The sequence below is a fragment of the Molossus molossus genome, unplaced genomic scaffold, assembly GCF_014108415.1.
Source record: "Molossus molossus isolate mMolMol1 unplaced genomic scaffold, mMolMol1.p scaffold_m16_p_11, whole genome shotgun sequence".
Lineage (NCBI taxonomy): Eukaryota > Metazoa > Chordata > Mammalia > Chiroptera > Molossidae > Molossus > Molossus molossus.
The window spans coordinates 78,687,772-78,700,091 of NW_023425346.1; the positions used below are offsets into that span (position 1 = coordinate 78,687,772).

The following is a 12,320-nucleotide window of genomic DNA, read 5'->3' on the forward strand; positions in this document are numbered from 1 at the left end:
GTCTAACACTATAATGTTTATCATATAACATACTAGAAAATTAATGTTAAAAAGTACATTAACTATCTACCATAAATGTATTTAGTACACAAAGATTAAACAGATTAAGAAATATTTTCTCTTATTTTCAGGATCTTTTATTCTAATTCTATATTGTGAATGGTAACACTATAACCCAACCATGAATTAACCACACAAACTATATTCTAAACAAATAACTGGCTGTCATTACAGTTTGCATGTTTATAAAAAAACTGAATTTCATTTTCAAAGAATAATATTGATGTCCCTTACTTTAAGCATATTTTAAACACATAAAAATTTAAAATTAAAAAAAAAATCACATAGACTCTAAAATTAGTCTCCAACTGAGAAAAGGAACTGCTTGGAGATGACTCTGAGTAGCTTTAAACTATGAATTTGTTTCAAAAGTCAAATATTCATAGTTTTCATAAAGGTACTGCAAAAACCAGGCAGAGCTGTCACTTCTCTCAAGGACCATATCACAGCCCTGGCCAGTGTGGCTCAGTTGGCTGGAGTGTTACCCAGTACACCAAAAGGCTGTGGGTTTGACTCCCAGTCAGGAAACACACCTAGGTTGCAAGTTCAATCCTTGGTCAGGGCGTGTACAGGAGGCAACCAATCAATACTTAGCTCTCTCTCTCTCTCTCTCTCTCTCTCTCTCACTCAAGTGTGTAAATCTATAATTACACATACATAAAGTGTGTGTGTGTGTGTGTGTGTCTAAATACATCATCTTAATCCTAATATACCTAAATGGGCATATTTAAAGTGATTAGACCGTGCTTTACATTGCAAGATACATAGATAGAATTTATTTGTTTGGGTGGTTTTGTTTTTAAATATTTTAATACCTTAAAAAAGTTTAACCATTATCTAATCTTATAGGATTTCATGATCTGGAAGATATATATTAAAACCATAACAATTTAGACTAAGGACAACTATAGCCTTTGGTAATAATTTGCTCTATTACTCTCATTTTTATTTTTAATACCCACAAACGAGAAAAAAACCTCTAAAAGCAAATTCTATTAAATATATAAAGGCCCTGAATAATTTGAAAATGAAACAAAATTAAAAGCTGAAAAGCAGAGCTGAGTTAACCAGGATACTGCTGCCTTACACTGATGCTTACTGGGAAAGCTCCCGGCCGTCCCTGCAGCTCCTCCACATCCTTTATGAGATCTTGTAAGCTTTTGTTACTAGGACGTTGCCAAAGGTTATTTTCCACATTGCTTCCAGGATAACAAGGAATAACGCTGTTCGCAAACTGCCTACAGAGAGGGCATGTGAATTCTCCTTTGTCCACTGAGAATCCCTGAAGAACCTGGTCATTCTAAAAGATGGAATAAACATACAGATGTATGAGATACACCTTTACATAAAACAAAATTTACACCACTACATTTTATAGTAAATAAATGAAACATACAAAAGACATTTATCTATCTCATAAAAACATAAACAAGATCTCTCATTTAACTGTTGAAGCTTATCATATCACCTCTCACATCATGGCAATCATGCAACAGTTGCCATCACCAAAGAACTGCCCAAGTACCCTACTCTTCTCTCAGTATTGAAACATTCAAATAATGATGCAATCAATCTGAAACTGGATTTAAGATAAAGAAGAACTGAAAAAGCAGGCCACATTAAAATGGATCACCTTCCTCTTACCCCTTGCCCATTTTCATAATCTATAAATGACTACTGGGAAGATTCTCCAAGTGCCCATATAGGTAGGATAGACAGCTTTTGAGCATAAATTAAGCCCTCAAAAATACGATGTGTCTTCTAAGGTGTCTAAATTGCTGAACACAACTGATTGGACTTTATACAGTAGGTCTGTTTAGGTTTAATGGATAGGGGAAAGATTTAGAGTACTCAGAATATAAGTGTGATAGAAGGGAAATTAACTTCTTCCTTCAGATGTTTCTGATAGAAAGAGGAGGAAATAGGTTTCTGAAGCAAAGACACATAATGCATATTTGCCTAGGAGGAAGCTCTTGCTCATGAGAGACTGCCATACATTCTAACTAACCAGAGGACTTAAGACAGAAATCCAACCTGATATATTTGTTCCCTTCTTTTGCCTGACACCATCCCACATCTATTTTGCTCTTTTAGGCCATTGCTGTTGTGTAGTCCTACTATATCTCTTTCCCAAGCATTCTCTCTCTTATTCTGTTAACTAATATTATGCTTTATCTCAAAATATGTTTTAAATCTATTATGTGTATATATGCAAACTATAATATGACCATTATTACTAAAAAACAAAAATAATGAGAAAACAAGATACGAGGAAAAGAAAAATGTATTTGCCTATGGTTAAAAAGGTAGTTAATGACAATGTCAAAATGAACTGAGGTTTCCCCACTCTTAATTTAGTGCTCACTTCACTATATCTAAGGATCTCAAATACTTTGACTAACAGAATTGAATTCATTTTTTTTTTTTTACTTTTGACATTTAATCTTAAATATATAACACCATGTCTTCTTAAATACAATTCTACAAACACTTTTTAAACTCTATCATGTGTCAAGTGATGGCATAATGAGTTAAGATACGTCTTCACTTAAGGTACAAACAATTTAAAAGCAGATAGAAACAACTAGATTATAATAATAATGTGATAAATGCAACAAAGAAGGCTTCCCAAAGGCGATCTGTGAGCTAAGTTTTAAAGATACAAGAGTGTACTACAAGGCTGGGACAAGGATCCTGGTCATTGAAGGACCTTCTGTAATAAGCTTCCTTACAGCCTTAAAGACTGCTAGGTCCTCCTCTTTACCTTGATTGAAACTCAGCTCTTTCCTAAAGCCTCCCCAGAAGCCCTCTCCACCAGGGTCATTCTCCTAACATCCCTCACATCTCAGTATCTTTCTCATCGACAGTGCTGGCTTGATATAATTACTTTTGCATTCTCCTGTCTTTGGGGCTCATGTTATTTAATAATACTACCCATTTCTTTCCCTTTAACTGGTATCCACTGCCTTAAATCACATGAAGACTTGGGTACCTAGATCAATTTTCCTCATCACTCCAAGTCCTACCACCCTCCTATGCAACTTCAGTGCGTATGGTCAACCCATCTTAATTACATCTGAGCCTTTCAACTCCTTGACCTAACCTGCTCCTTCCTATGACTTTGACCTCTAATACCAGTACCTGTTACCATGATCACACCCTTGTTCTGTAATGACCCAAAATTATCCATATTTGAAAATACTAAATTCACACATCTCACATTCTGACTGCTAACTCCTGTCTCCTTTAGTCCCTCTTTTTTATCATACCTATACACCATGATCTACCACTTCAAAAACTATCAATACTTCTCATTCCCCTCTATACATCCTTCTATCATACATACCTAACAAAACTTTCATACAAAATTAATCCAATGTATGATTTCTCCAATTTTGTATCAAACTGAATACTGTTAGAGAAACTGAAATAACCTCTTTCATAAACTGTTTCCGGCCCTGGTCAGTTTGGCTAAGTGGTTAGAGCATCGGCCTGTGGACCAGAAACTCCCAGGTTCAGTTCCCGCTAAGGGCACATACCCTGGTTGCAGTCTGTCCCCGCCTCGGTTGGGGTCATGTGGGTGGCAGCCACTTGATGTGTCTCTCTCACATTGATGTTTCTCTCTCTCTTTCCCCTCCTCTCTCCTCCTGCTCTATTTGAAGATAACTTCAAAAATGTCCTTAGGGGAGGATAAAAAAAAAAAACTTTCCAAAATCAGTGGAGCCCTGAATACTACATGGCAATCTTGCTCCAACATCCTGTGAAGCACTCTCTCACCCAATTCCAAAGTGGTTTTTCAAAACCACCTCCTCACTTGCAAAGTCCCTTCACCTACTCTAGCCTTGCCCCCTGTACTTTAGGAGCATAAAGCTACACCTCTTGCCCTAGAAAGAAGATAGTCATGGCAGCTTCTTCAGCTTCTTGACTTCCCCACCCCAAATATCTAATTAATAAATCCTATCGGTCCTTCTATCCACTTTCTTCCTCTACCCCCTTTGCTAATATCTCCTAACCACGCCACTGCCAGTATGATTTACCTAATGTGAGTTCTTAGTCCCCAAATCTTTCAATGATCACCATTAATTCTCACCTTGATGCTTTCCTCTCTCTTAAGCTACACATGCAATCCCTCAGAAGATCCTTTTTATATATTTTCTCCACATACATATTATATATTCTGTATACATTGCAAATATCTAACCTCTTCTCCATCTCCACTGCCACGACCAAGCCCAAGCAGCCATCATCTCTTGCCTCCTAAATGATATCACCACATTCATTTATTCTCCTGCAATCCCACAACAAAAAATCCCCTGCAACCTACAGAACTACCACAATAAACTTTCTGAGCATATCATATCTCTGCTTAACAGTCTTTAATGTATCTCTGTAAGAAATTTTTCTAAAGTCCAAATTCCTTACATGGACCACAAGACCCTTTACAATATGACCCCTGAATACTTCTCCTATCTTGGCTCTCATCACTCAAGCACCTTACTTCATCAAATGTTCTAGCACTTGACAGATGTCCCAGTAAGACCCTGTGTATACTTCATGATACTTAGCACACATATGGCAACTGTTTTTTTCTGTCTCACACAATGCACAACAAACTCCTTGAGAGAAACTGTGTCTTGTTCACTGTTGAAACCCGAAAATCTATCCCAGTATCTAGAACACCACAGGTGCTGGATAAATATTTGTTGAATGAACAATTGAATAAAGAAGTATCAAAAAAAGGCACAATGTGCTTTTGGAGCTATTAATGAGCTCATTACTGCTGAATTGATGGAAGATAAAGCTAAAGCAACAGGCCAGCCCAGATCATGGAGTGCCTTGAATGCCATTCAGAGTAGGGTAAACTTGATCCAATCAGGATTAATTCAGTAAAGGATTTTTTTTTTTTTTATCCTCACCCGAGGACATTTTTCCATTTTTTGCTCAGGTAGAGTGGGAGGGAGAGAGAGGAACAGAGAGAGAGAGAGAAACATCGATGTGAAAGGAACACATCGAGTGGCTGCCACCCGCACAACCGACCAGGGCCGGGGACAAACTGCAACCGAGGTACCTGCCCTTAGCGGGAACCGAACCCGGGTCTCTCAGGACCGCAGGCCGATGCTCTAACTGCTGAGCCAAACCAGCCAGGGCAAAATTCAGTAAAGGATTTTAAGCCATATGTCATCAGATTTACATTTTAGAAACAGCAATATGGTGATTAAATTAGACTTGGAGTAAGGAAATTGATAAGAAAGCAACTGCAACAGTCAAGAGATAAAGTCATACACAAAAAAAGCAGAAATGGGAATAATAAAGGCAAAACATAATCAAATGAGATTTAGGAGGAAAAATCAATAGAATTTGGTAAGTGACTAAACATGAGAGGCAAGGAACAGGAATGAAAGAAAAGAAATCCACTGACCGAAAAATGGCGGCGGAGTGAACGGAGCTACACAGACCGTCTCCCAGAACCAAACTGGAATTACAACTATAACACAGACAAATCGACGGGGAAAACCAACAGAAAAGCAGCTTGCGAGGACCATACAACGAGGGACACTGACTCATCCCGGTAGGCTTGCGAAGGCGCGAGACGGGGGCTGGGAGCCCACGGTCGGCAGCTCGGCAGCGGCCTCAGCTGGGAGCAGCGCCCTCGGGTCACACTCCCAGGCGGCCCCACAGCGCAGCCGGGACAGAGGCTGAAACAGCCACAGCCACTCACCTTGGGCTCCGGCGGAGGGAGGGCAGACTGGACTGGAACTGTGTTGGGACACTCGGGGTTTGGAGGGCTCTCAGAGCTTTGGCTGAGTGCAGCCACTCAGGACGGTGGCCACATTGCTGCTTCCCAGGGCTCTGGGGAGAGGAAGCAGCCCCTCCCTCGGAGATCCAACCCCACCCTGTGGGCCATTGAAGTGTTAATTGAGGCTCACTAACAACCAGCATCTGCCCCACCCTCGTGAAAGCCCCTTGGCTGAGCACCAGAGGGAGTTTTTCAATCAACTGACAACCCAAAACTGATCAATTAACCTAGACTGCTAGCCTCCAGGCAAAAAGCTAGAGGATAACAGTACCTTTCCTGGGCTGGCAACTTTAACCAGGAAAGTAAGACTTGACAGTGGTGTTCAACGTGGGTCCTCCCTCACTCATCTAAACACAGGAGAGGGAGCCACAAACAGCAGAACACCAACACCCACAGGGAGAGCTTGACAGGCTCCAAAGCCCACAGTGATAGCCAAAATGGTGAAACACAGAAACAGAAGCCAAATGAAAGAGCAAGACACCTCCACCGAAGATGAGATCAATGTGGAGCAATTAGGCATGTTAACAGAGCTAGAATTCAGAGCCATGATCTTGAGGAAGCTGAACAGCATGAGTAAGGACATAGAGACACTGAAAATAAGCCAATTGGAAATTAAAAACCAACAAGAGATAAAAAATGACATATCAGAAATGAAAAACACATTGGAAGGTTTAAAAAGCAGAGTAGGGGAAGCTGAGGACCGGATCAGTGAATTAGAAGACAGGGTAGAAAAAATCAACCAATCAGAAAAACAAAAGGAAAAAACTATTAAAAAACAGGAAGACAGCTTAAGAGAACTATGGGACAACTGGAAACATAATAATATTCGCATCATAGGAGTCCCCGAAGAAGAAGAAAATGAGCAAGGGATAGAGAATATATTCAAAAAAATAGTGAGAGAAAAATTCCCTAATTTGGTGAAGGAAGAAGGCATTCAAGTTCAAGAAGCACAGAGAGTCCCAAGTAAGAAGAACCCAAACAGGCCCACACCAAGACACATAGTAATTAAAATGCCACAAATTAAAGACAAAGAGAGAATCCTAAAAGCCGCAAGAGATAAGCAACAGGTTACCTACAAAGGGAACCCCATAAGGCTCTCAGCTGACTTCTCACAAGAAACACTACAGGCCAGAACGGAATGGCATGAAGTAATCAAAGTCATGAAAAACAAGAATCTGAATCCAAGACTACTCTACCCAGCAAGGCTATCATTCAAAATAGAAGATCAAATAAAGAGCTTCCCAGACAAAAAAAGGCTAAGGGAATACATTAGCACCAAACCAGCACTGCAAGAAATGTTAAAAGGACTGCTGTAATTAGCAGTAGAAATGAGAAGAAAAATAGAACCACACTAAACAAAAATGGCAATAAATAAGTACATATCAATAATCACCTTAAACGTAAATGGATTGAATGCTCCCATAAAGAGACACAGAGTAGCTGATTGGATAAGAAAGCATGACTCATCTATATGTTGTTTACAAGAGACCCACCTCTCAACAAAAGACTCACATAGGTTGAAAGTGAAGGGATGGAAAAAAATTTTCCAACCAAATGGAAAGCAAAAAAAAGCTGGGGTAGCAATTATCATATCTGATAAAATAGATTTCAAAATGAAGACCATAACTAGAGACAAAGACGGCCACTACATAATATTGAAAGGATCTATCCAACAGGAAGATATAACCTCGGTAAACATATATGCACCCAATATAGGAGCACCAAAATATATTAAAAATCTTCTAGAGGACTTCCAAGGAGAAATCGACAACAATACAATCATAGCAGGGGACTTCAACACCCCGTTGACAGCACTGGATAGATCCTCTAGGCAAAAAATTAGCAAGGAAACAGAGACTCTAAATGAAACACTAGACCAAATGGATTTAATAGATATCTACAGAGAATTACACCCCAAAACTACAGAATACACATTCTTCTCAAGTGCACATGGGACATTCTCAAGGATAGACCACATGTTAGGACACAAACTAAATCTCTACAAGTTCAAGAAGATTGAAATCATATCAAGCATCTTCTCAGATCACAATGGCATGAAACTAGAAATCAATTGCAACAAGAACATGCAAAGACATTTCAACACATGGAGGCTAAATAGCATGTTATTAAACAATGAATGGGTCACCGAGGAGATCAAGGAAGAAATTAAAAACTTCCTGGAAACCAATGAAAATGAACACACAACAACACAAAATCTATGGGATGCAGCAAAAGCAGTTCTGAGAGGGAAGTTCTTAGCACTACAGGCCTACCTCAAAAAACAAGAAAAATTTCTAATTGACTGTCTAACCTCACAACTTAAAGAATTAGAAAGCAAACAAAAAGAAAACCCCAGAGCAAGTAGAAGGAAGGAAATAGTAAAGATCAGAGCAGAAATAAATGACATAGAGACCAAAAAAACAATTCAAAGGATCAATGAAACAAAGAGCTGGTTTTTCGAAAAGATAAACAAGATTGATGGACCCTTAGCTAGACTCACCAAGAAACAAAGAGAGAGAACCCAAATACACAAAATCAGAAATGAAAGAGGAGAAGTAACAACCAACACCACGGAAATACAAAAGATCGTTAACAACTACTACGAACAACTATATGGCAACAAATTCGACAATCTAAGCGAAATGGACAAATTTCTAGAAACACACAGTCTCCCAAAACTATTCCTGGAAGAGATAGAAAACTTGAACAGACCAATAACAACTAAGGAAATTGAAGAGGTAATCAAGACTCTCCCAGCAAACAAAAGCCCAGGCCCAGATGGTTTCACGGGGGAGTTTTACCGAACATTCAAAAAAGAACTAACACCCATTCTCCTCAAACTATTTCAAAAAATTCAAGAAGAAGGAAGACTTCCAAACACGTTCTATGAGGCCAGCATAATTCTAATTCCAAAACCAGAAAAAGACACTACGAAGAAAGAAAACTACAGGCCAATATCCCTGATGAACATAGACGCCAAAATCCTGAACAAAATATTAGCAAATCGGATCCAGAAATACATCAAAAAAATTATTCACCATGACCAAGTGGGATTCATTCCAGGGATGCAAGGCTGGTACAATATTCACAAATCAATAAACGTGATACACCACATAAACAAAATGAAGAATAAAAACCACATGATCATATCAATAGATGCTGAAAAAGCATTCGACAAAATCCAGCATCCATTTCTGATAAAAACGCTCAGCAATGTAGGAATAGAGGGACCATATCTCGACATACTAAAGGCCATATATGAAAGACCTACAGCCAACATCATACTCAATGGACAGAAACTAAAAACATTTCCATTAAGAACAGGAACAAGACAGGGATGTCCACTTTCGCCACTCTTATTTAACATTGTACTGGAAGTCTTGGCCACAGCAATCAGACAAGAAGAAAAAATAAAAGGGATCCAAATTGGAAAGGAGGAAGTGAAACTGTCATTATTTGCAGATGACATGATATTGTACATAGAAAACCCTAAAGACTCCATCAAAAATCTATTAGACTTAATAAATGAATTTGGCAAAGTAGCAGGATACAAAATTAATGTCAAGAAATCGACGGCATTCTTGTACATCGATGATGAACTCACAGAAAGAGAAACTGAAAAAACAATCCCATTTACCATCGCTCCAAAAAAATTACGATACCTAGGAATAAACTTAACCAAAGAAGTAAAGGACCTATTTGCAGAAAACTACAGGTCATTGAAAAAAGAAATAGAGGAAGATATAAAAAAGTGGAAGCACATACCCTGTTCATGGATTGGAAGAATTAACATCATTAAAATGTCCATACTACCCAAAGCAATCTATAGATTCAATGCAATCCCCATCAAAATACCAACGACATATTTCATAGAACCAGAACTAATACTTCAAAAGTTCATATGGAACCAAAAAAGACCCCGAATAGCCACAGCAATCTTGAAAAAGAAGAACAAAGTAGGTGGGATCACAATACCAGATATCAGGTTATACTACAAAGCGACTGTAACCAAAACAGCCTGGTACTGGCACAATAACAGGCATATAGACCAGTGGAACAGAACTGAAAACCCAGAAATGGACCCAAGGCAATACACTCAATTAATATTTGACAAAGGTGGCAAGAGCATACAGTGGAGTAAAGACAGCCTCTTTAATAAATGGTGTTGGGAAAATTGGACAGCTACATGCAAAAAAATGAAACTAGACCATCAACTTACACCATACACAAAAATAAACTCAAAATGGATAAAAGACTTAAATGTGACCGGTGAATCCATAAAAATTCTAGAAGAAAATGTAGGCAACAAAATTTCGGACATCATACGGAGCAGAATTTTCACTGATACATCACCTAAGGCAACAGAAATAAAGGAGAAAATGAACACATGGGACTACATCAAACTCAAAAGCTTCTGCACAGCAAAAGAAACAATCATCAAAATGGAAAGGCAACCCACTGTATGGGAGAACATCATTGCCAATGATGTATCAGATAAGGGGTTAATTTCCAATATATATAGAGTGCTCATACAACTCCACAAAAGGAAGACAAAGAACCCAATTAAAAAATGGGCAGAGGACCTAAATAGACACTTGTCCAAACAGGACATACAAATGGCTACGAGACATATGAAGAAATGCTCAACATCACTAATCATCAGAGAGATGCAAATTAAAACAACAATGAGGTATCACCTCACACCTGTCAGAATGGCCGCCATCAACAAATCATCAAACAACAAGTGTTGGCGAGGGTGTGGAGAAAAGGGGACTCTAATACACTGCTGGTGGGAATGCAGACTGGTGCAGCCGCTATGGAAAACAATATGGTGCTACCTCAAAAAATTAAAAATTGAACTCCCATCTGACCCAGTGATCCCACTGCTGGGAATATACCCTAAGAAGCCTGAAACACCAATCAGGAAGAATATATGTACCCCTATGTTCATAGCAGCACTATTTACAATAGCTAAGATCTGGAAACAGCCCAAGTGTTCACCAGTAGACGAATGGATCAAAAAGCTGTGGTACATATACACAATGGAGTACTATGCAGCGGTAAGAAAGAAAGATCTCTTATCCTTTGAGACGACATGGAGGGACCTGGAAAGTATTATCCTAAGTGAAAGAAGCCAAGCAGAAAAAGACAAATACCACATGATCTCACTTATATACAGAATATAATGAACATAACAGTCTGAGGAATACAGTAGACCCAGACACATGGAAGTAGGGCACAGACTGACATCCCTCAGAAGAGGGGATGGGGGGTGGGGGGGTAGGAAGAGATAAACCACAGAACTTATATACATGTATGCATGACCAATGGACATGGACAACTAAGCCGGGGACAGGGTGGAGGGGGGGGGGGTGCCAATGGGGTAAAAAGGTAAAAATATCTGTAACAAAAAAATAAATAAAAATTCATAAAAAAAAAAAAAAAAAAAAGAAATCCACTGCTTCTGAGTCAGGAATCTGGGAATAGAGTAGACCATGCTTTTAAGAAGTTGAGCTGAGAGAAAGATAAAGACTGTAGCTACAGAAAAATTCAAAGTCAAGGGAAGGAATTTTAAATGGAAGACTTTAGAGTCTTTAAGAACTGAAAAGAAGAGACAGACCAGGCAGAAAAACTAAAGATACAGAAGAAAAAGAGGTTACTTACTGATAAATCAAAGCCCCTATAGTAAAGAGGAGAAAGGAATACTACAGCATAACAGAAAGATTATTCTTAAACAGAAGAAGACCACCTCAAGGAGTTGAAAAGAAAGGATTGGTTGGGACACAAAGTCATTTATTGAGGAATACAAAAGCAAAGTAGGAAACTAAAGTAGTAGGTGACAGAAAACCACTGTTTTCTTGGTGACAGAGGAAGAGCCAGTCTGATGAGGGGAAAGGGATCTTGGGACTTAGGTGAAGGAGGGATAGTGGAGGCAAAGCTTTGGAATAGCTGCTGAGGAGACTAGGAGAGGAAACTGATCAAAGACAAGTAAGTGAATTGATAAGTGGTATCTACAGTCCATGACCAGCAATATTCAACCTTTTTCATCTCATGGCATACATAAACTATTTACTAAATTCTGCAGCATACCAAAAAATATATTGTATTTTTTTGCCAATCTGACAAAAAAAATAGGTATAATTTTGATCCATTCACACTGGATGGTTATTGTGTGTTGGCAATCTAAGGGAAAAGAAGTTAGTGCCCCTGACTAAATATTCAGGTACTGCATGTTTTAAAAATTCTTGTGGCATACTGGTTGAAATTCACTATTCTACTCTAAGGCACTATTATAGGAAACCACAAACTTATGGAGATGCCAGTCTACTTAGTTTTATGATTTTTCTAGTAGGGTTAACTGCCTGGGTCTGTGATCTGAGGAGGTAGAATAAATGACTGGTATTAAGAGTAGAATGGGCAAAGTACAAGTAAGTGAGGCCAGATAAGAGCTAATGTACTAGGA

General features: G+C 38.7%; 1 protein-coding gene across 9 annotated transcripts in view; it reads right to left on the bottom strand.

The window, feature by feature from the left end:
* Nucleotides 1-12,320, bottom strand: part of UBR3 (ubiquitin protein ligase E3 component n-recognin 3) — a 222,767-nt gene that overhangs the window by 68,092 nt on the left and 142,355 nt on the right. For 7 of the 9 annotated variants that reach the window (XM_036253642.1, XM_036253634.1, XM_036253637.1 and 4 more), the window contains exon 28: nt 1,148-1,360. In XM_036253642.1, the coding sequence (XP_036109535.1) occupies nt 1,148-1,360 (213 nt within the window). The remainder of the gene's footprint in view (nt 1-1,147; nt 1,361-12,320) is intronic. The other 2 variants (XM_036253638.1, XM_036253636.1) reach the window with 1 other exon arrangement.